The sequence below is a fragment of the Thalassophryne amazonica genome, chromosome 6 (genome assembly GCF_902500255.1).
Source record: "Thalassophryne amazonica chromosome 6, fThaAma1.1, whole genome shotgun sequence".
Classification (NCBI taxonomy): Eukaryota; Metazoa; Chordata; class Actinopteri; order Batrachoidiformes; family Batrachoididae; genus Thalassophryne; species Thalassophryne amazonica.
The window spans coordinates 76,962,611-76,987,875 of record NC_047108.1 but is presented as its reverse complement, the minus strand read 5'-3'; the positions used below and the strand labels follow the sequence as shown (position 1 = coordinate 76,987,875).

General features: G+C 44.4%; 2 protein-coding genes across 2 annotated transcripts in view; one reads left to right on the top strand and one right to left on the bottom strand.

The window, feature by feature from the left end:
- The window catches only part of cacna2d3a (calcium channel, voltage-dependent, alpha 2/delta subunit 3a), a 629,699-nt gene that overhangs the window by 77,876 nt on the left and 526,558 nt on the right, over positions 1 to 25,265 (bottom strand). The gene's annotated exons all lie outside the window — the stretch shown is intronic.
- On the top strand, positions 1,317 to 21,814 carry LOC117512462 (leucine-rich repeat and transmembrane domain-containing protein 1). Its single transcript, XM_034172542.1, has 4 exons — positions 1,317 to 1,553; positions 5,518 to 5,905; positions 6,039 to 6,244; positions 20,950 to 21,814. The coding sequence occupies exons 1-4, from the start codon at positions 1,547 to 1,549 to the stop codon at positions 21,480 to 21,482; spliced, it is 1,134 nt and encodes a 377-aa protein (XP_034028433.1). The 5' UTR covers positions 1,317 to 1,546; the 3' UTR covers positions 21,483 to 21,814.

Sequence of the window (25,265 nt, the reverse complement as noted above, 5' to 3'; positions counted from 1 at the left end):
CAACTCTTTGCTGAGTTTCAGACAAGTTTCAATTGTGTTGCATAAGGCTTTATACCATGCATCTCAGCATAAACCATATTAATTTTGTTTCACCAAATCTCCAAATACATCTTGCGGTGCAATTTTACACTGTGCAAGTCAACATGCAGCAAACTTAGTTTCACCAAACTTTAAATAAACTTACATTGAAAACCTAACTTGAAACTGTGGTTTCAAGTAACTGAAGCTGCATCAAAGTTTCACTTTGCAAAGCCAGATAAGAAATAACAGTCTGTTGCTCTTTGAAAGAGTGTATTTGCATTATCAATTGTGATAATATCATTCGATAGTCTGAAGCTTTTCATTATTTTTGCAGAAATTTTGTACAGACATACTATTTTCTTTATATAAAAATTATCCGACGTATTAAAATAAGCGATGACTCAAAGGAGTTCAATGCGGTGATGCATAAAATACATTGTAGGCAATATCACTTGTTTGCCCATAACTGCTGTGAATAGCCTCATGGTAAACTGTGCAGAATAACTGTCAAATTATTTCAGCACATGAAAAGATGAAAACAGGGATGGATAGGAAAGTAAAAGTATGAAATGATATGTCAAGGTCAGCAGTGGAGCTTAATAATAGTTACTATAAAAATGAGTGAATCATTAATCTCTCTCTCTCATTTTGTGCTGCCCCTCCTTTATATGATACATGTGAGCTTAAAAGTCAATCCTTTCACATACAGAAGAGGGAAAAAAACATACATTTATTTCAACAGATTAATATCCTGCTGTGAGCGAGTGTGTGCACGCGTATGTGTTCAGTTGTGCATTCCCTGTTGCTGTGCCGCGTACATGTTCTGCCAGCCCTTCTGCCCACGGCTCATGCATATTATCATCAGAGCATGCCACAGCAGCGTGCATCATTCGACTGTGCACGAACGTCACTGTGTGTTGGGTATTTGTGAAGCTGCATCACAAATCAGATCTAATTTTGTCTTGTTCAACTGTGCCAGAGAATAGGAGGTGTAGAAGGTCAGTGTGTGTGCACACGCAGTGATATACAAGGAATGGCTGCCCAATGGGAAATGCACGCATTTGAAGTGGCGAACACATGCTCAACTGGGGACACAGAGAGAGAGAGAGTGTGAGAGAGTTGAATTATACACAGAGTAAAATCAAGGAGGCTGAGAGAGAGAGAGAGAGAGAGAGAGAGAGAGAGAGAGAGAGAGAGAGAGAGAGAGAGAGAGAGAGAGCTCCAATGAGTCCCAGTGTGGCTGGCTCGCAGTCAGCTTTCCTCTCTGATCTTGCCGCTCTGATGAGGTTTCATACCCGTGCGCCTTGAGCTTTGGGTCCTGAGGGCATAGCAGGCTTATGGCACTGACTTTGGCCTGTCCCATACCCTCTTACTGGCCACTTTAACTTCCACAAATGTAAGCCAGGGGAGGTAGCTGAAATCTTACTGACGCTCAATGGACCACCACCTGATGACGCTCACCAGAATCCAAAAAAGGGATCTAAAGGAACACCAAATGCATGCTGCCTGAGGACGACCAGAAGATATGAAAGGTAGGAGCTGGTGGGGTTTGAAAACCATGCATTCATGACGGCGGCACAAAATGCCACCATGAATGCATTTCTGAGCATGCCTGAGTGCGCGTGTGTATGTTTGTGTGGGCTTCTGCAAGCTTCTGAGACTGTTGTGTAACTAAGCGCAAATAAAACACTGGCTGCACCTTCCCTGGAACAAATCAATGCCAAGAAAAACATTCACATTCTTAGTTTTGCATTTGTTTTATGTACAAAGATTGCAAAGTAGTACTGAGCTCATCTCGAGTGGAACCTGCTGTGGGTATCATTACAAGCAACTCTGTGTGTACTTTGGGCTGCAAGGAAACAGAGGCAGGACCTCATTTAAAAATGCTGTTACGCTACTCTATAGATCTGTCACCCTGCTGCATGTATCATATGCATGGCATGTATATAATGTTGTTTATGTATTAGTGTACATATATGTCTGCAACTGTGGCACATCTCTGAAGTGGTCATTTTTTTTTATGAATTTTGCAGCGCATTCTAATAGTTTGACTTTAGAGTGCACCGCAAACCCTCCACCAACCAAACAGAGATGAAAAGACAAATGCATGCCTACAAATAAAAGGGGTCCACTGTAACTGGCAGGTTGGATTACATGAGCGTTTATTGAAAGACCAGACGAGTAATGCAAAGACAATTTCAGTGAATTTGCCTTCATATGATACTGCTGCTGAACTGCAGATGGATAAAAAGCACTGAACTGAAGTGTTGTGTGAACACAGGATTGAAAGGATTATAAGGTGTTATCCAATTCAAATAAATATTCTTCCATCATTACTTGATTGCATCTGTTAAAAGAGCCAATAGTGTAAATATTTTAGTGGGATTTGCTGTCCACAAGGAAAGCTTTAAACTGTCCCAATTAAGAAAGCTCCTTAAGAGAATATCTAATGGAAATAATTACACTGCAGAGTGAAATGCCTAATTTATCACTTCAGGATCTAAGAGTGGATGAGTTAAAAGTCCCAGGCCTGAGCCTGAGCGCCATTCAGCTTCAAGTGAGTCCTGCCAATGCTATAAATACTACTGAAGCGTTCCACAAGAAGTGGTCATGTGAAATCTTCTCATAGGGAATCAGACACCCAGCATCTGCTGTGTATGGATTTTTGTGTGGGTGGAGAGTGGGTAAGGAGTTATGACGATCTGGTGAAGTCACCTTTGCTCAGTGCCTTTGGGTAAGGGAGATGTGAGTTTGTAGGGACACAACAGTTTTAAGCTTACAATCGACAACAGCTTGAACTTTAAAATGTGATTAAACATCTTCCTAAAACTTTAATTTTCAAATGACAATTCTAAATATTTATGCATCATCTGAACTAGTGTGAATGGATTTAGACACAATTAAAGAGAAAGGAAAAAAAAAAAAAAAACTCGACAGAGCAATCAAGTGTTTCCCAATCCTGGACCTTGGAACCATTTGTACTGCAAGTTTTCCATTTGTCCATGATCTACTCAAATCAGATCAGATCAGTCAGGTTTGATAGCCAATCAACATCCAGCTGAACTTTGGAATGCACCTGATTTGGCTCATTATATGCACTTGGAGAAATAGAAAATGCACAGAATTTTGGGTCTTGAGGACATGGACTGGAAAACAATAGACAAATCAATGAACATTTAAAAATGCATGTTCCCACATGACCATTTATGAATGCACTATGTGAAAGTTGTCGTGGCTAATCTTGACCATTGTCTTGACTTCTCCATGACAACATGATGGCCTTATTACAATTTAATGCTGCGTTTACACATAACGACGACAAGTCACGAATGCCATGAAGTACACATTCTTGGCCGCTGATCACGAATGTGATTATTTGGGGCAGAGGCGTCAGGGGTCCTCAGGAACTGCTGCAACCTGTTACCACATGTTATGATTAATGGCATGTGTTGCTGGAGAATTATCAGCAATCATTACGCATGGTCAAGAATAGTGTTCTGCGTTGTTGCGCGCTATTGCGTGTAACAACGCATAGTTAAATTCTGTCACGTTGTGAACGAGGTGAATCGTCTCCACACACAAACCCATATTCATCCAACTGAATTCAGATCGCTCCAGTTTTTCAGAAGAACTTTGTGACTGCATGCATAGTTGGGCTCTGTGCCATGGAGTGGCGCAGACAGGAGGAGGAGGACAGAACCAGATGTGTGGCTTCATGTGGCTCTCGTCTCGCGCATTTTCCCAAACATCAGGCACATGCAGCAGGTGGAACACCTGCAGGAGCGCACTGAAGAGCACTGAAATGAGACTTTTAGCCAACTTGGTGTCAGCAATCAAACTGAATGCGATGCAGCAGGGTTTAATTGTGCGCACACTTCTTCCTCCGCCGGACTGGAGGAGGTGCAGAGATGTCTGGCTGCACGTGAGTCTCCTCTCGCTCCTCTGGTTCCTCTGGCTCAGACTCGTTCTCCCGCTCATCGGTTACAACAGCAGGTGGAACACCTGCAAGAGTGTCCCGAGGAGCTTCAGTGGGAACTGTGGAATGACATTTGGAGCCAAGTTTAATTGTGCGCACGTGACAGAAAACTGATTCGTTGTGGCGCGCAGTGAAATGTGACGCCGCGTTACAAGTTGTGTCAAAACTTGACAGTTTCCGTGTCACTTCGTAATAACGCGTGACAGTTTGGGCTCCAAGAACCATCACAGGAACCACTATGAACGTTGTCACGTTTTAAGGATCACTACTCATCAAGATGGCTCAATACGCTCAGTTGCGACCTCCACGATGTGAGACGAAATGAGGGTGGTGTGTGACATTCGTGGAAGATTTTTTGACAGGCAAAAACATGCTCCACGAATATCAAGAATATCACGCACCAACACGCACTGTTAAGAAACCTATTCAGATGCATTAAGTCACATTAGGAATGTCAGGAATGTGTCACGAATGACAAAAAAATGACATTCAGAAGGTGTCTTGGTTATGTGTAAACACACCTTAAAAGACAATTCATTATGACTGAACGACAAACTACCATGATTTAGAACATCATCATCAATGCACAATCAAAGCTGTAGTTAAGTCTGCATAATGGGTCTTCCCACATACATAATTTTTTGATCAAAACATGATCACTACTATCAAATCATGACAAGTCCTAGGGGGGAGAGGTGTCTTGCTGAGTCTTCAACACTCTGTGGTTGTACTGTATGTGATGTAGTGAAACTTTTAAAAAGCCTCTTGCTATTATCCTTCAGTTTTGTTTTGTCTTTCTGCCATCCTGGGCATTCTTCAACATTTATGTCAAGTTGTGCAGCAAGACTATAAAGAACTGTACCACAAGAGAGACTTATGACAGTCTTGATAGAGTCTTGATAGTGTCTTACATATACAATCTTAGAAGAGTCTTGGTTCTGGGTTAAATTGTGATTAATCATCTAATATGTCAGAGTCACTATGGTAACTTTGACATGGTGTATTTGTGAAAAGTTGTCAAAATCATGAATGATTCAAGGTTCAAGCAAATTTAGGGATCAATAAAGTTGCAAAGACAAGATGGTGGGCATTGTACTTTTCCAAGCCAACTGGCCAGAGACCATCATCAACATTCCTAAGCCTGTATCCAATTACCAATAGTAGAATGTGGTAACAAGGCTTTACCCTGACTTAACTTTAATATCTGAGAAGGTAGGTGGCTCCAAGCAAGACTGCAGGATGACAAGAGGATTTTTAAAAGTTCCATACCAGCTCTTTTAAAACTGTTGTGTCAGTATTTTGCACCATCCCAACTTATCAAAAGTGTAAAAAACTCACTACAACACACCAAGATGCCACTAAGACCATCTCCAGGATCAACAACAATTTGATAGTTGCAGTGGTGTTACAGACAAAAGTCATGTATATGGGAATGGGGGCTGAAGTTTGTGGTATACTCTTTTAACTCAAGAACAATATGTGTCATTGATTCTAACATAGAGGTCACTGTGTGTCCACAGTGGTACTGGTGCTTGCCTTCCTCTCCCCACTCCTCTCTGCATCCCACACCTGTCCAAAGGAGTGCATTTGCAACACTGTCACCAAAGTGGTGGACTGCCAAGGACAAGGGCTTTATGACATCCCCCGACGACTGCATCCTGACACCCAAGAACTGTATCTTCAAGATAACCGCATCAGAGGGTTGGGATCGATGGCTTTTCGTGAAATTCCTTTTGTCCGCATTCTTCATCTGGCCAATAACTCGATAGCATCTGTGTCCCCAACTGCTCTGTTGGGCCTCAGAACTCTACAGCACCTCAATCTTGCCTACAACAGCCTGAGAGAGCTTGACAAGCGGTTGCTTGGACCGATCCGCTCACTTTCACATCTTGACCTCTCACATAACAGGTTAAACATAACAATAAAAAACAAATGTTTTTTCTTGTTGTTGACAGCAGCAAAGTACATTATGTACTGTAAATTTGATACCACTAAACTCAAAAGGCTTGTTCTTGTTTTCCTACAATGCTTGTTCTCCCAGCCTATGGGGGCTGCCAGGAGCCATGGGGGACAGTATGAGGAACCTAAGCCACCTGGCACTTGCACACAACAGGTTAACACGATTGGACCGCTCTTTACTGGACAGCCTGGTGCACCTGGACAGCCTCACACTAAGTGGAAACCCCTGGAAATGTGATTGCCAGCTCATTGGGCTCAAACTCTGGCTGGAGACCTACCTCTTCAAAGGTTCGTACAGTAATACAAACTCTTGCACTTGCAGTAGCTGCAGAAATGTCTATACGATTGTATGATCCACATACTGACCTAACTAATTCACCATTTCAGCCAACCTGGCATTAAGAAATGCAACTCACTTCCTATTAGAGTTGGGACGAAGTCACCAAGTCACTCTCAAGTCATGAATCAGCAATTCCCAAGTCACGTCTCAAGTCATAATGACCACCAATTGTTGACTTGTGACTTGCAGATTGATGACTTGAGAATAACTTGACAGTGACTTCGTCCAACCTCTGCTTCTTACATAGCTTATACAACCCCTGGCAAAAATTATGGAATCACCAGCCTCGGAGGATGTTCATTCAGTTGTTTAATTTTGTAGAAAAAAAGCAGATCACAGACATGACACAAAACTTGTTGTGTGGGCCGCTGAAGAGGAGGTACTGCTGGCCCACCACCACCAGAGGGCGCCCTGCCTGGAGTGCGGGCTCCAGGCACCAGAGGGCGCTGCCGCCTCATAGGAGCAGCCAAGGTCACAGCCGTCACCTATCAACTGAGACAGCTGACATCCATCAGCGGAGGGGTATATCAGCTGGACGGCATCTCCACCTCATTGCCGAGATATCGCTCTACCAAGGAGGTAATATACTCAGCCAATTGTGTTGTCTTCTTGACATAATACCTTGTTACTTTTGCGCAGATAGCGAGTGGAACAGCAGGAGACTGTATTGGACCTTATTGATAAGTACATACATTCCTGCACTAACCAGTGTTTTTCTGACGAGAGGTGGAGGTGGTTTTTCCACCCTACGTGTTGCTGGGTGCAGCCGCACCCACATCTGACTGTCTCTGTTCCTCGCCAGCAGTACCGGATCCGACGAGCGGAGGCAGTGGCCACCTGGGAGTTCGGGACTTGGCGGCTCCAGTATTCCCGGGGTTCGGTGGCAGAGGAAATCGGGTGGTTCCGGTTCGACTCGGACAGACGTCTCCTATCGTTGAGCCTGCCCACACGACACCATTGGAATTGGTTTATTTCCACAATTGTGATCTGTTGTGTTTGTTGTGCATGTTCACAACAGTAAAGCTTTGTTATTTGACTTTCTTCATTGTCCGTTCATTTGCGCCCCCTGTTGTGGGTCCGTGTTCCTCACTTTCCCCAACAGGATATCTCGGCCAGCGTCATGGATCCCGAGGGGCGTCAACCGGCTGTTGAACGGCCAATGGAAGAACAGGGCGCACAGGCGTCCGCGGGAGGGGTGATCGGTGAGTTGCAGCGGATCCTCACCGCTTTCACGACTTGGTTGGATTTGATGACCGAGCACAACGTCCTCCTGAAACGCAGGGTGGAGGCTCTCGCCGCGCTGCGGCTCTCCCTCCCGTCGACCCTGTGCGTAACAGTGACGTTCCACTGGTCGTTCAACGACCCCTCCCACCTTCCCCTGAAGCATACATAAGCCCCCCAGAGCCGTACGGAGGCTGTGTGGAGACGTGCGCGGATTTCCTTATGCAGTGTTCGCTCGTCTTCGCAGAGCGTCCCGTCATGTACGCGACTGACGCTAGCAAAGTAGCTTATGTGATAAATCTGCTTCGTGGTGAGGCACGCGCTTGGGCTACAGCGCTCTGGGAGCAAAATTCACGGCTCCTTCTGACATATGATGGGTTTGTGAGGGAGTTCAGAACAGTGTTCGATCACCCTAATAGAGGAGAGACCGCTTCAGCCGTGCTGCTGTCAATGAGACAGGGGCGCCGGAGCACAGCTGCCTATGCAGTCGACTTCCACATCGCGGCTGCGAGGTCCGGCTGGAATAGCACTGCCCTCCGCGCCGCCTTTGTAAATGGACTGTCGTTGGTCCTCAAGGAGCACCTGGTGGCTAAGGACGAACCGCGGGATTTAGATGGGCTCATCGATCTTGTCATACAATTAGACAATCGGTTAGAAGAGCGCCGTCGGGAACGAGACGAAGGGCGTGGCCGGGCACGCGTCGTCCCTCTCCCTTCCGGTTCCGACCGCGTTCCGCCCTCCCCACGCTCCACGGCCCCTGCGCTCCGTGCGGTTACAGCCCCCCCTGCTGACGAAGCTATGGACACGAGTAGGGCAACATTTAGGGCACTGGTTACACAAAGGAGGCTGGCCCACGGGGCGTGTTTTGTTTGTGGCTCGATTGAGCATCAATTAAGAGACTGCCCCGAGCGGTTAAACACCAACGCCCGCCCCTAGAAACTGGGCTAGGGGTGGGCCGAGACATTCACGTGGGACACACCCACATCGCCACACGACTCCCAGTTACCATCCTGTATGAGGATTTAACCCTGAGGCCCCAGCACTGGTGGACACGGGCTCAGAAGGGAATTTGCTAGACAGCAAATGGGCCAGGGAGATAGGGTTCCCTCTGGTGGCGCTTACCTCGCCTGTGCAGGTACGGGCGCTAGATGGCTCCCTACTCCCTACAATCACTCAGAAGACACCACCAGTAACTCTGGTGGTGTCGGGGAATCACCGGGAGGAGATCGAGTTTTTTGTGACTCCGGCCACCTCCCGTGTGATTTTAGGGTTCCCTTGGATGTTGAAACACAATCCCCGGATCGATTGGCTGTCCGGGGTAGTGGTTCAGTGGAGCGAGACCTGCCATCGGGTATGTTTAGGTTCCTCGGTTCCTCCCGGTTCCCAGGCCAGGGAAGAGGTCAGAGCCCCGCCCAATCTAGGGACGGTTCCGGTGCAGTACCATGACCTGGCGGAGGTGTTCAGCAAGGATCTGGCGCTCACCCTTCCCCCGCACCGCCCGTATGATTGTGCCATTGATTTGCTTCCAGGTGTTGAGTTCCCGTCCAGTAGGCTGTACAACCTCTCACGACCTGAATGCGAATCAATGGAGACCTACATCCGGGACTCTTTGGCTGCCGGGTTGATCCGGAATTCCACCTCCCCGATGGGTGCGGGTTTCTTTTTTGTGGGGAAAAAGGATGGCGGATTACGTCCATGCATCGATTACAGGGGGCTGAACGAAATCACGGTTCGTAACCGATACCCCTTACCCTTGTTAGATTCGGTGTTCACGCCCCTGCATGGAGCTAAGATATTCACCAAGCTTGATCTTAGGAATGCGTATCTTCTGGTTCGGATCCGGAAGGGAGACGAGTGGAAGACGGCATTTAACACCCCGTTAGGTCATTTTGAGTACCTGGTCATGCCGTTCGGTCTTACAATGCTCCCGCGACGTTCCAAGCATTGGTTAACGATGTCTTGCGGGACTTCCTGCACCGATTCGTCTTCGTATATCTTGACGACATACTCATCTTTTCTCCGGATCCTGAGACCCATGTTCGACATGTACGTCAGGTCCTGCAGCGGTTATTGGAGAACCGGCTGTTTGTTAAGGGCGAGAAGTGTGAGTTTCACCGCACCTCTTTGTCCTTCCTGGGGTTCATCATCTCCCCCAACTCCGTCGCTCCTGATCCGGCCAAGGTTGCGGCGGTGAGAGACTGGCCCCAACCCACAAGCCGTAGGAAGCTGCAACAGTTCCTCGGCTTTGCTAATTTCTACAGGAGGTTCATTAAGGGCTACAGTCAGGTAGTTAGCCCCCTGACAGCCCTGACCTCACCAAAAGTCCTCTTCACCTGGTTGGATCGTTGCGATGCCGCGTTCAAGGAGTTGAAACGGCGCTTCTCGTCTGCACCCGTTCTGGTGCAGCCCGATCCTAGTCGCCAGTTAGTGGTTGAAGTGGACGCCTCGGACTCAGGGATAGGAGCCGTGCTGTCCCAGAGCGGGAAGACCGATAAGGTCCTTCACCCGTGTGCCTATTTTTCCCGCAGGTTGACCCCGGCCGAACGGAACTATGACGTCGGCAATCAAGAACTCCTTGCGGTGAAAGAGGCTCTTGAGGAGTGGAGACATCTGTTGGAGGGAACGTCCGTGCCATTCACGGTTTTCACTGACCACCGGAACCTGGAGTATATCAGGACCGCCAAGCGGCTGAATCCCAGGCAAGCCCGCTGGTCGCTGTTCTTCGGCCGTTTTGACTTCCGGATCACCTACCGTCCCGGGACCAAAAATCAAAGATCGGATGCTTTGTCCCGGGTACACGAAGACGAAGTCAGAACGGAGTCGTCGGATCCCCCGGATCCCATCATCCCAGAGTCCACTATCGTGGCCACCCTCACCTGGGACATGGAGAAGACCGTCCGGGAGGCCCTGGCACGAAACCCGGACCCCGGAACCGGGCCAAAGAACAGGTTCTACGTCCCACCAGAAGCAAGGGCTGCGGTCCTGGACTTCTGTCACGGTTCTAAGCTCTCCTGTCATCCTGGGGTGCGAAGAACCGTGGCAGTCGTCCGGCAGCGCTTCTGGTGGGTATCCCTGGAGACCGACGTCCGGGGTTATATCCAGGCCTGTACCACCTGCGCCAGGGGCAAAGCCGACCACCGCAAGTCCTCGGGATTGCTACAGCCGCTGCCCGTACCTCATCGCCCCTGGTCTCACATCGGCCTGGATTTTGTCACGGGCCTCCCGCCGTCCCAGGGAAACACCGTCATCCTCACGATAGTGGACCGATTCTCCAAGGCGGCCCACTTCGTGGCCCTCCCGAAGCTCCCAACGGCCCAGGAGACAGCGGACCTCCTGGTCCACCACGTCGTCCGGCTGCATGGGATACCATCAGACATCGTCTCCGATCGCGGTCCCCAGTTCTCCTCGCATGTCTGGAGGAGCTTTTGCCGGGAACTGGGGGCCACGGTCAGTCTCTCGTCCGGGTATCACCCCCAAACCAACGGGCAAGCAGAACGGGCCAATCAAGAGATGGAGCAAACACTACGTTGTGTGACAGCCGCGCACCCGGCGGCCTGGAGTACTCATCTGGCCTGGATCGAGTACGCCCACAACAGTCAAGTGTCGTCAGCCACCGGCCTCTCCCCTTTTGAGGTGTGTTAGGGGTATCAGCCCCCATTGTTTCCAGTGGTTGAGGGAGAGGTCGGTGTGCCCTCGGTCCAGGCCCACCTGCGGAAGTGCTGTCGGGTGTGGCGTGCCGCCCGTTCTGCTTTGTTGAGGGCCCGGACGAGGGCGAAGACCCATGCAGACCGGCGGCGGACCCCGGCCCCTACGTATCGCCCCGGGCAGGAAGTGTGGTTGTCCACCAAGGACATTCCACTGCAAGTGGCCTCCCCGAAATTGAAAGAACGATACATAGGACCATACAAAATCCTCAAAATCATCAATCCCGCTGCAGTGAGGCTTCAGCTTCCGGCCTCACTGCGGATCCATCCAATGTTCCATGTGTCAAGACTCAAACCGCATCACACCTCGCCCCTCTGCACTCCCGGTCCGGCGCCACCTCCTGCCCGGATCATCGACGGCGAGCCGGCTTGGACTGTGCGCCGGCTTCTAGATGTCCGACGGATGGGCTGGGGCTTTCAATACCTGGTGGACTGGGAGGGGTACGGCCCCGAAGAACGCTCCTGGGTGAAGAGGAGCTTCATCCTGGACCCGGCCCTCCTGGCCGACTTCTACCGCCGCCACCCGGACAAGCCCGGTCGGGCGCCAGGAGGCGCCCGTTGGGGGGGGGTCCTGTTGCGTGGGCCGCTGAAGAGGAGGTACTGCTGGCCCACCACCACCAGAGGGCGCCCTGCCTGGAGTGCGGGCTCCAGGCACCAGAGGGCGCTGCCGCCTCATAGGAGCAGCCAAGGTGACAGCCGTCACCTATCAACTGAGACAGCTGACATCCATCAGCGGAGGGGTATATCAGCTGGACGGCATCTCCACCTCATTGCCGAGATATCGCTCTACCAAGGAGGTAATATACTCAGCCAATTGTGTTGTCTTCTTGACATAATACCTTGTTACTTTTGCGCAGATAGCGAGTGGAACAGCAGGAGACTGTATTGGACCTTATTGATAAGTACATACATTCCTGCACTAACCAGTGTTTTTCTGACGAGAGGTGGAGGTGGTTTTTCCACCCTACGTGTTGCTGGGTGCAGCCGCACCCACATCTGACTGTCTCTGTTCCTCGCCAGCAGTACCGGATCCGACGAGCGGAGGCAGTGGCCACCTGGGAGTTCGGGACTTGGCGGCTCCAGTATTCCCGGGGTTCGGTGGCAGAGGAAATCGGGTGGTTCCGGTTCGACTCGGACAGACGTCTCCTATCGTCGAGCCTGCCCACACGACACCATTGGAATTGGTTTATTTCCACAATTGTGATCTGTTGTGTTTGTTGTGCGTGTTCACAACAGTAAAGCTTTGTTATTTGACTTTCTTCATTGTCCGTTCATTTGCGCCCCCTGTTGTGGGTCCGTGTTCCTCACTTTCCCCAACAAAACTAAAGTCATTTCAAATGGCAACTTTCTGGCTTTAAGAAACACTATAAGAAGTCAAGAAAAAAAGATTGTGGCAGTCAGTAACGGTTACTTTTTTAGACCAAGCAGAGGAAAAAAATATGGACACACTCAATTCTGAGGAAAAAATTATGGAATCACCCTGTAAATTTTCATCCCCAAAACTAACACCTGCATCATATCAGATCTGCTCGTTAGTCTGCATCTAAAAAGGAGTGAACACACCTTGGAGAGCTGTTGCACCAAGTGTACTGACATGAATCATGGCTCCAACACGAGAGATGTCAATTTAAACAAAGGAGAGGATTATCAAACTCTTAAAAGAGAGTAAATCATCACGCAATGTTGCAAAAGATGTTGGTTGTTCACAGTCAGCTGTGTCTAAACTCTGGACCAAGTACAAACAACATGGGAAGGTTGTTAAAGGCAAACATACTGGTAGACCAAGGAAGACATCAAAGCATCAACAAAGAAAACTTAAAGCAATATGTCTCAAAAATCAAAAAATGTACAACAAAACAAATGAGGAACGAATGGGAGGAAACTGGAGTCAACGTCTGTGACCGAACTGTAAGAAACCGCCTAAAGGAAATGGGATTTACATACAGAAAAGCTAAACGAAAGGCATCATTAACACCTAAACAGAAAAAAACAAGGTTACAATGGGCTAAGGAAAAGCAGTTGTGGACTGTGGATGACTGGATGAAAGTCATATTCAGTGATGAATCTCGAATCTGCATTGGGCAAGGTGATGATGCTGGAACTTTTGTTTGGTACCTTTCCAATGAGATTTAAAAAGATGACTGCCTGAAGAGAACATGTAAATTTCCACAGTCATTGATGATATGGGGCTGCATGTCAGGTAAAGGCACTGGGCAGATGGTTGTCATTACATCATCAATAAATGCACAAGTTTACGTTGATATTTTGGACAATTGAAAGGATGTTTGGGGATGATGAAATCATTTGTCAAGATGATAATGCATCTTGCCATAGAGCAAAAACTGCAAAAACATTCCTTGCAAAAAGACACATAGGGTCAATGTCAATGAGCAGATCTGATTTGATGCAGGTGTTAATTTGGGGGATGAAAATTTACAGGGTGATTCCATAATTGTTTCCTCAGAATTGAGTGATTCCATATTTTTTTCCTCTGCTTGGTCTAAAAAAAGTAACCGTTACTGACAGCCACAATCTTTTTTTCTTGATTTCTTATAGTGTTTCTTAAAGCCAGAAAGTTGCCATTTGAAATAACTTTAGTTTTGTGTCATGTCTGTGATCTGCTTTTTTCTACAAAATTAAACAACTGAATGAACATCCTCTGAGGCCGGTGATTCCATAATTTTTGCCAGGGGTTGTACATTATACCAGTCCTTCCAGCTGTATGTGAATCTGTGGACATTATGCTATATTTAGGAACCACTGCTCTCACTGACTAAAATCTGGTACCCTTTCATTTGCTAGACACAAGTTTTTTATAGCTTCTAAAGGAACACAGAATTTAAAACAGTTACCATGACAACAGTCAAAAGCAACAAAATTAACCCAACATTCAGATATACGTAAGCAACAACTGAGTCTATAGAGTGGATCTTTCATTAAAATTACAAAAAGACCCCAAGTTTTTATTTGCTGTAAACATTTCTTTTTTTATGATAGGAAATGCATTTTTAATGAAATCACCATCTTTTGGTATCTTGGTAACAGTTGAGGCCAGAAAGCAGATTCTGAGTTGATATTGACCCTGTTTTGACTATCTATGGTGCACAGTCTATCAATCAATCAATCAATCAATTTTTTTATATAGCGCCAAATCACAACAAACAGTTGCCCCAAGGCGCTTTATATTGTAAGGCAAGGCCATACAATAATTATGTAAAACCCCAACGGTCAAAACGACCCCCTGTGAGCAAGCACTTGGCTACAGTGGGAAGGAAAAACTCCCTTTTAACAGGAAGAAACCTCCAGCAGAACCAGGCTCAGGGAGGGGCAGTCTTCTGCTGGGACTGGTTGGGGCTGAGGGAGAGAACCAGGAAAAAGACATGCTGTGGAGGGGAGCAGAGATCGATCACTAATGATTAAATGCAGAGTGGTGCATACAGAGCAAAAAGAGAAAGAAACAGTGCATCATGGGAACCCCCCAGCAGTCTACGTCTATAGCAGCATAACTAAGGGATGGTTCAGGGTCACCTGATCCAGCCCTAACTATAAGCTTTAGCAAAAAGGAAAGTTTTAAGCCTAATCTTAAAAGTAGAGAGGGTGTCTGTCTCCCTGATCTGAATTGGGAGCTGGTTCCACAGGAGAGGAGCCTGAAAGCTGAAGGCTCTGCCTCCCATTCTACTCTTACAAACCCTAGGAACTACAAGTAAGCCTGCAGTCTGAGAGCGAAGCGCTCTATTGGGGTGATATGGTATTATGAGGTCCCTAAGATAAGATGGGACCTGATTATTCAAAACCTTATAAGTAAGAAGAAGAATTTTAAATTCTATTCTAGAATTAACAGGAAGCCAATGAAGAGAGGCCAATATGGGTGAGATATGCTCTCTCCATCTAGTCCCCGTCAGTACTCTAGCTGCAGCATTTTGAATTAACCGAAGGCTTTTCAGGGAACTTTTAGGACAACCTGATAATAATGAATTACAATATTCCAGCCTAGAGGAAATAAATGCATGAATTAGTTTTTCAGCATCACTCTGAGACAAGACTTTTCTGATTTTAGAGATATTGCGTAAATGCAAAAAAGCAGTCCTACATATTTGTTTAATATGCGCTTTGAATGACATATCCTGATCAAAAATGACTCCAAGATTTCTCACAGTATTACTAGAGGTCAGGGTAATGCCATCCAGAGTAAGGATCTGGTTAGACACCATGTTTCTAAGATTTGTGGGGCCAAGTACAATAACTTCAGTTTTATCTGAGTTTAAAAGCAGGAAATTAGAGGTCATCCATGTCTTTATGTCTGTAAGACAATCCTGCAGTTTAGCTAATTGGTGTGTATCCTCTGGCTTCATGGATAGATAAAGCTGGGTATCATCTGCGTAACAATGAAAATTTAAGCAATACCGTCTAATAATACTACCTAAGGGAAGCATGTATAAAGTGAATAGAATTGGTCCTAGCACAGAACCTTGTGGAACTCCATAATTAACTTTAGTCTGTGAAGAAGATTCCCCATTTACATGAACAAATTGTAATCTATTAGACAAATATGATTCAAACCACCGCAGCGCAGTGCCTTTAATACCTATGGCATGCTCTAATCTCTGTAATAAAATTTTATGGTCAACAGTATCAAAAGCAGCACTGAGGTCTAACAGAACAAGCACAGAGATGAGTCCACTGTCCGAGGCCATAAGAAGATCATTTGTAACCTTCACTAATGCTGTTTGTGTACTATGATGAATTCTAAAACCTGACTGAAACTCTTCAAATAGACCATTCCTCTGCAGATGATCAGTTAGCTGTTTTACAACTACCCTTTCAAGAATTTTTGAGAGAAAAGGAAGGTTGGAGATTGGCCTATAATTAGCTAAGATAGCTGGGTCAAGTGATGGCTTTTTAAGTAATGGTTTAATTACTGCCACCTTAAAAGCCTGTGGTACATAGCCAACTAACAAAGATAGATTGATCATATTTAAGATCGAAGCATTAAATAATGGTAGGGCTTCCTTGAGCAGCCTGGTAGGAATGGGGTCTAATAAACATGTTGATGGTTTGGATGAAGTAACTAATGAAAATAACTCAGACAGAACAATCAGAGAGAAAGAGTCTAACCAAATACCGGCATCACTGAAAGCAGCCAAAGATAACGATACGTCTTTGGGATGGTTATGAGTAATTTTTTCTCTAATAGTTAAAATTTTGTTAGCAAAGAAAGTCATGAAGTCATTACTAGTTAAAGTTAATGGAATACTCAGCTCAATAGAGCTCTGACTCTTTGTCAGCCTGGCTACAGTGCTGAAAAGAAACCTGGGGTTGTTCTTATTTTCTTCAATTAGTGATGAGTAGAAAGATGTCCTAGCTTTACGGAGGGCTTTTTTATAGAGCAACAGACTCTTTTTCCAGGCTAAGTGAAGATCTTCTAAATTAGTGAGGCGCCATTTCCTCTCCAACTTACGGGTTATCTGCTTTAAGCTACGAGTTTGTGAGTTATACCACGGAGTCAGGCACTTCTGATTTAAAGCTCTCTTTTTTAGAGGAGCTACAGCATCCAAAGTTGTCTTCAATGAGGATGTAAAACTATTGATGAGATACTCTATCTCACTTACAGAGTTTAGGTAGCTACTCTGCACTGTGTTGGTATATGGCATTAGAGAACATAAAGAAGGAATCATATTCTTAAACCTAGTTATAGCGCTTTCTGAAAGACTTCTAGTGTAATGAAACTTATTCCCCACTGCTGGGTAGTCCATCAGAGTAAATGTAAATGTTATTAAGAAATGATCAGACAGAAGGGAGTTTTCAGGGAATACTGTTAAGTCTTCTATTTCCATACCATAAGTCAGAACAAGATCTAAGATATGATTAAAGTGGTGGGTGGACTCATTTACTTTTTGAGCAAAGCCAATAGAGTCTAATACTAGATTAAATGCAGTGTTGAGGCTGTCATTCTCAGCATCTGTGTGGATGTTAAAATCGCCCACTATAATTATCTTATCTGAGCTAAGCACTAAGTCAGACAAAAGGTGTGATAATTCACAGAGAAACTCACAGTAATGACCAGGTGGACGATAGATAATAACAAATAAAACTGGTTTTTGGGACTTCCAATTTGGATGGACAAGACTAAGAGTCAAGCTTTCAAATGAATTAAAGCTCTGTCTGGGTTTTTGATTAATTAATAAGCTGGAATGGAAGATTGCTGCTAATCCTCCGCCCCGGCCCGTGCTACGAGCATTCTGACAGTTAGTGTGACTCGGGGGTGTTGACTCATTTAAACTAACATATTCATCCTGCTGTAACCAGGTTTCTGTAAGGCAGAATAAATCAATATGTTGATCAATTATTATATCATTTACCAACAGGGACTTAGAAGAGAGAGACCTAATGTTTAATAGACCACATTTAACTGTTTTAGTCTGTGGTGCAGTTGAAGGTGCTATATTATTTTTTCTTTTTGAATTTTTATGCTTAAATAGATTTTTGCTGATTATTGGTAGTCTGGGAGCAGGCACCGTCTCTACGGGGATGGGGTAATGAGGTGATGGCAGGGGGAGAGAAGCTGCAGAGAGGTGTGTAAGACTACAACTCTGCTTCCTGGTCCCAACCCTGGATAGTCACGGTTTGGAGGATTTAAGAAAATTGGCCAGATTTCTAGAAATGAGAGCTGCTTTTATATAGCGCCAAATCACAACAAACAGTTGCCCCAAGGCGCTTTATATTGTAAGGCAAGGCCATACAATAATTATGTAAAACCCCAACGGTCAAAACAACCCCCTGTGAGCAAGCACTTGGCTACAGTGGGAAGGAAAAACTCCCTTTTAACAGGAAGAAACCTCCAGCAGAACCAGGCTCAGGGAGGGGCAGTCTTCTGCTGGGACTGGTTGGGGCTGAGGGAGAGAACCAGGAAAAAGACATGCTGTGGAGGGGAGCAGAGATCGATCACTAATGATTAAATGCAGAGTGGTGCATACAGAGCAAAAAGAGAAAGAAACAATGCATCATGGGAACCCCCCAGCAGTCTACGTCTATAGCAGCATAACTAAGGGATGGTTCAGGGTCACCTGATCCAGCCCTAACTGTAAGCTTTAGCAAAAAGGAAAGTTTTAAGCCTAATCTTAAAAGTAGAGAGGGTGTCTGTCTCCCTGATCTGAATTGGGAGCTGGTTCCACAGGAGAGGAGCCTGAAAGCTGAAGGCTCTGCCTCCCATTCTACTCTTACAAACCCTAGGAACTACAAGTAAGCATGCAGTCTGAGAGCGAAGCGCTCTATTGGGGTGATATGGTACTACGAGGTCCCTAAGATAAGATGTTTTGAATTTTTATGCTTAAATAGATTTTTGCTGGTTATTGGTAGTCTGGGAGCAGTCTCTACGGTGCCTGCTTTATAAATAATAAAGTGTGTATGACTCAATTGTGTTATTCAAAGGGTGCATAATCTGACTTGTGCACCCTGTGTTGTCCAAAGTTGGACGCTGGGCACACTGGAGTTGTGATTATGCTGTATATTAGTCATGGGTGTGCTTGGAGCATAACATGAAAGAAATCAGTCAGTATTACCTTTAATGCCCTTAAAGCTTCAGTGCATCAGGCACACAGCCCTCTGCTGCTAAGTAAACAGACCCCAGTGAGAGGTTTTCTGGGGAGTTCAAGGAACTGTGAGAACTTGCCAGAGCACACCAGCAAACATTGGCTACCAAAGCTCCCTGAGTTGAAGCAGTAAAGCAGTAAGGTGATGTTTGTTTATTTTGTTTCATGGTTGTTTTCAATTCATTTGCATTGTGTATATAACCAGAGTGTATATGCATTATGAATGTGTTTACATAAGGCATGTTTACCCTACCATAACCATAAAAAAAGCAAAACTGTGCTCAACTTTACATCAGGTTTCTCGTGGACTGTAGGGCAGTCACTGTTTGCTACCACATGATACCAATGCTGACACCTCATTTTAAGACCAACACACTGATGTGTGCACCAGTGAGCACAATCCTACTTGTGATTTACATGATGTAGGTGCTGGGCATAAAAACTATAAGTGATGGAAACTACAAATAATACTTGCAACACACTTTGCTTCTTTGCACTAGGTGACTGACAGAGCACAAAAGTTCCTATTTTAACCATATACTTTCCTCAAAATTACAATAAATTCCTATTTTGACTGCTAAATCTGATGAAATGATGCCTCACTGTATTTCATTTGTTCCATCAAACAGCTCCAATTAATTGCCTGTTGTTCAGGCTATGGTGACATGTAAAAAGTAAATAAAAATGGTAAATGGATGCATTTATATAGCGCTTTTCCATCTGCATCAGACGCTCAAAGCACTTTACAAATAATGCCTCACATTCACCCCGATGTAAGGGTGCTGCCATACAAGGTACTCACTGCACACAGGGAGCAATAGGGGATTAAAGACCTAAAGATTAAAAAGGAAAATGTTTTTGTGGGCTGAAAAGCAATTAAGCAATACAACTACTCAAAAAATCTGTTTGGGCACAATGTTGCTTATCAACGATACAGGCCCTGAGACCCATCAACCAGTGCTAGGTTCTGTAGAGTGAAGTTGATGAGGGTCTACCATTCCACCTGGATGGCATGGTAGTCCATCACAGGTTCCTTCCCCATTGAAAGCTGGTACTCATTTACAGGTGGGTGAACTGGGTTAATGCAGATGAAGTGTCTTCTTCAAAGGAAAAGATGGGTAGTGTGAAGCACAGACTTGAAATCAAACCCACTACAGGTTGGTAGTCCAACTCCTGTCAACAGAGCCACCTGCTGTGTGAACTGTCGTAGAATTTATTTATTGTAACAGTGACCTATAGCACCTCTTAAAACCAGTTTGGAACAAAAGTCTAGACTTGATATTAAAATGAAAGTGCACACTATGAAAGGTAATCCTCTTTACGGATTAATGCAAGTCTATTCAAAAGTAAAGCCAAAAATCCTTCAAATCAATGTCACTAGCACTCATCTTTCTCCTGAACAGGCTGACACAGAAGAATTAAGACAAGACTAAAACGTTTGCTCAATTATTATAGATGGTACAAGGTGCATGCGCTTCTGGAGTTGTAGGTATACTAGTGTAGGTTCATTTGGCTTTTTGCTGTATTAGCATCTGATGGGCACTGCATTGTCATCAGGGCAATTAAGATTCAAACCACCAATTGTAGACTTAACCCAGCATGTGTTACATTGCAGAACAACCTCTGTGCAGCTGAAGCAAAGCTCACTCTCCCACACACTTAACACAGCACAGCTTTCACCTTACAGGCTGAAAATTCTAATTACTGCAAAACAGAACAATGGGCCAGGACATGCACAGCCCTATAGCTATCAGATAAGCAGAAACAAAGTGTGACAAAGTATGTTTTACAAGGATACTGAGGAAAATGTGCAATGCAGAGATTTGCAGGACAGAAAGGGCAGCTGGTAAAGTCCTAACTTGTTGCTTTCTCCAACTCATTCAGCTCTACAGATCCAGAAGAGACTCGAGATGTTAATCATATCACATTTGCTAATGCTGCCCATTAAAGCAAGCATTACGTCTTAGATGAATACAATTTTTAATTAATGGACTGGTTCTGGCTGAGATATGATGACGATTGTGACCACCACTGTAGTGAGCTGCTAAAAAAGGTAACAGCCAACAGTTAATGTGTTTACAGTGGAAAATGAATGTTAATGCATGACCTTCATGATCCCTCAATGTGATTGTGATTTAGGTGGAGTGGTGGATGAGGTGGTGTGCTCCCAGCCAGAAGAAATGAGGGGCAGAGATCTCCAGAATGTCCCTTATCAGCTCTTTCATGCCTGCATGACCACAAGCTACCATTACCTGTTTGCCAACATACAACATCTGGAGTCAGAGAGGCTACTCCGAGGACACACCCATGGCAACCATGCTCATCCTTCCAGCAACACCCTCCACATCCCAATGGCAATGGGCGAGGGTTTTGGTTTTGGTGGTGGAGGAGGAGGCATAGGAAGAGGTGGAGGGACTATGCCAGAGTGCGAAAGCAAACAGAAGCAAAGGCCTGTTAATCTGCGACACGCCATTGCCACGGTGATCATCACCGGTGTGGTATGTGGGATCGTATGTCTGATGATGCTTGCTGCGGCCGTGTATGGTTGTGCGTACGCTGCTATCATGGCCAAATATCAGCGGGAGCTGAAGAAGAATGAGGAGCTGGCAGCAGCGCAGGGGCCGGATCATGCTGCAGATGAAAAAGAACCACTGGAGAATGCTATTGCCTAGGAGACGATAACATGAACCCTGAAATTAAAACTTGAGCCACAATCTATCATCCTAATTATTTTGACATGTGCGTTCATTTATGTATACTTGTGAGGGTGAAGGAGCAAGACTGAGACTGCATTTGTGATCATATCATTTGAGATTTGGGAAGCTGAATTCCTCTCGTATTTCTCTATGCACTAAAGAGAGTACGCAGGTGCAAGGGGTTGGCCAAAGACTTCAAATGTATCGATTCCATTTTACCTGGGAAATCAATAACATTACATATATATAGAAAGTGTGTTTATAAAGTATACTTGTAGTTATAATAGTAAACCTATTGTGTTAAAAAAATAGATTTCAGAATTTGGTTGTCATTTGCTTGTTGTTATATTGATCATTTCTAAGTATTTTTTGAAATTCCTTGTAGGCAGCTGCTGTCACTTTACATCTAAGTTGGATGTGTGTGTGTGTGTGAGTGTGTGTGTGTGTGTATGTGTGTGTGTGTGTGTGTGTGTGTGTGTGTGTGTGTGCGTGCATGCATGTGAGAGAGAAAGTTTATCATTTGTGTTTGAATGAGTGGAAATGTAAAATATGCCATATGCACATATTTGTAGAGAATATACGTCTGTGCCTAATTATGTGATGCAAATGAGTTTTCTAAGAAAATATCTTTTCGAGTGGGTAATTCTATGAAGCAATAACAAAACAAACTAAAACAAAAAAAACAGACTCAGAATGGTTGCTTTTAATCTTACTCTTGTGGCGTTGAGTTACCACCCTCCAACATGCACACGCCCAAACATTTTGTGAACTTTACAGATCTTGAGATCATTTGAGGCCTGAGTATGAGTTAAAATACAAATTACTTCATACAGTAGTAGTCACACGTTGTTCCATATACGAGGTCTGTTAGAAAAGTATCGGACCTTTTTATTTTTTGCAAAAACTATATGGATTTGAATTATGTGCGACAGGCTGAAGTGACCAGATCATTTCCAAAGTGAAGGCTGTTTTGATCCGGGACGTCGTGTGACTACCAGAGAAATGGCAGAAAAGCTGGACATCAGCCATTTTTCATCAGATTCCACTGTTACAGGAGATTTTGTAATGAAAGACGTGTGGAGGCATTCGTGCGTCGGGATGAAGCCGCAATGGCGTTAGGTCTTCCACCATTCAGAAGATTCAGACGGCTTTCGGTGGCTTTTTAGTCGAGTGAGTATCCGAGAAATTGTGGAGAGCTGGGCATGTCACAACATGTCCCGTGAGACTTCCAACACGGACTTGCTTTTGTTCTCCACCACTGCAGCTTCGTCCTGATGCGCGAATGCCTCTGCACGTCTTTCATTACAAAATCTCCTGTAACAGTGGAATCTGACGAAAAATGGCTGATGTCCACCTTTTCTGCCATTTCTCTGGTAGTCACACGACGTTCCGGATCAACACAGCCTTCACTTTGGAAATGATCTGGTCATTTCAGCCTGTCGATGGCCGCTCGAAGTGCGGCGCACCCTCAGCCACTGTGGGCCGTGTTTAATCCGGTTGTAATGCTCCTTAATCTGTGTGATGCCCATATGATTTTCACCAAAAGCTATCTGAATTTTCCGAATGGTTTCCACCTGGCTGTCTCACACAGTTTCTTGAAAGATTTGATGCAGCGCTGCTCCAGCCGTTCAGACATTTTCCTGACAATGAAAATCTGACGAGAGGGGTGGACCAGTGCTCACTCAAAGCCTGCCCACAGGCGAATGATGCAACCGACAGGCGTGAAAAAACTCACGCATGTGCACAAAGGTTCAAGCTTGGCTGATGCAAGCGCACATGATTCAAATCCATATAGTTTTTGCAAAAAATAAAAAGGTCCGATACTTTTCTAACAGACCTCGTATATAAAAAAAGAAACCTTTACTGAATAAAAGCAGTTATAACAGTCCAATATTTTAATTTGGGCTGAATTCTTCTTAAGAATATTATTATTATTATCATTCAATTTGTAGAAATGGCACAATTTAAATAATTCATTCAAAATAGACAGTTTTTGTGTTGACATGAACAAAGGAATGGGAAAATAAAAAGAAAAATTGTGAATGATGTTATTTATTGGTTAAAAATTAGTGACATCCTGCATATTGGATAATATGCATATCTCGCGGACATGAACAAGCGAAGCATCTCACCATGTCATTTAGGTCCTTCAGACTTTATTTTGAATAAATGCTTCAGGGGAGCATTGACATGGCAAAAACCTTTCACCTCCTGGCAGGGCTCCGCCTCCCAGACCCCCCGCCTTTTTAAGCATTTTCCTGATTTTGTCTTTCATCTTCTGGAGGGGCTCTGACCCCACCACCTTTTTAAGCATTTTTCTTTTTTTGCTTTTCTGCTGACCCCCCAAATTACAGCCCTCTTAACCCCCTGCCACTTTAAGCATTTTTTTTTTAATGTAGCTGTAAATTAATATTCAAAGTTTTCAGCTAGTTGACAGTAGGGCTGTACAATATGGCCAAATTATTGTTTCTCAATATTGTCATATAAATTGTCATGGAAATGTCACATATACACGCTGTCCATATTCTTGAGCCGCTTAGGTGGGTAGGGAGAGTTCTCATGGGATAAAAAAAGCTTTTCAACCTACCATCCCTGGATCTCAAGACCAATTAATATATTAGGTGTACCTTAGTAAACACTAGTAGAGTTTCATATCAATATAATATACTATATATATATATATATATGATATACAAGACTGTGATTTGACACAAAGTGCAGCAACAGTGAAAATTAAACATTCTTAAACAAAACGGAAAAATATCACTCATTTTGCACTCATCATAAGGTTAGGATACTGTGCCCTCCAAAAGTATTGGAACACTTGGAATTTCACACATTTTAATCTGTTCATGCCATTTTAAATACAAGAAATATAAAAAATAAATAAAATAAAGAATAAAAATTTCTAAAATTATCTTCCTCAAAATCAAACTGAAAGTAAAGCTCTAAAACGCGATACAACCTGTAAATAATAATGAGTTTTGTTGCCAGTTTTCTTCAGACAAGTCAGGGGATGGAAACATGAACGTTTCCAAGTCACTGAATATGTCTGAATATGTCTTGACATCAATTATGAAGAAATACAAAAGTTTCTTTCACCAAAACATCAAATCTAGGCTTTCATCTCAAATGTACTTTCTGGCAATTGTAGCTGAACTATCAGGTCTTCTTTTTAAGAAAATCCTCCTCTACACCACTTCATCAGAAAGCTGGATTTAAAAATTTTAATTAATTTATATCAAGTTGTAAAGATTTGCTTTCAGTTTGAGTTAAGGAAGATAATTTTGAAAAAAAAATGTATTTGAAATGGAATAAACATTAAAATGTGTGAAATATCAAGTGTTCCAATACTTTTGAGGGCAACTGATGAACACTGAGGAGCAGCATCTTACATCTCATATATAGTGCAGCAGATAAGAGAATATTTAGAGTGGAATCTTGCAAATGGTGATACAAACATCAAATTTGGCACAAATAATCCACAGACATGAACTCTTTTGGAAAAAACTGATTGGCCACTTGAATTTTCATTAGGCAGCCAGGTAGGAGTCAATTGAAGAATTACACAGGGGTCAAAATTAAAAGATGCTCCATTCATATAGAAAACTACACCACATTATTTGTCTGATCATAAAGATTCCAAAAAGGTATAATTTGGACAATCTGTGACTGAATATTATGGAGTTATGAGGTAAAAGCAGCAAGAATGGTGACAAAGGTCACTTTCAGTTTGTACAGGGGTCAAAAGTTAAAGTT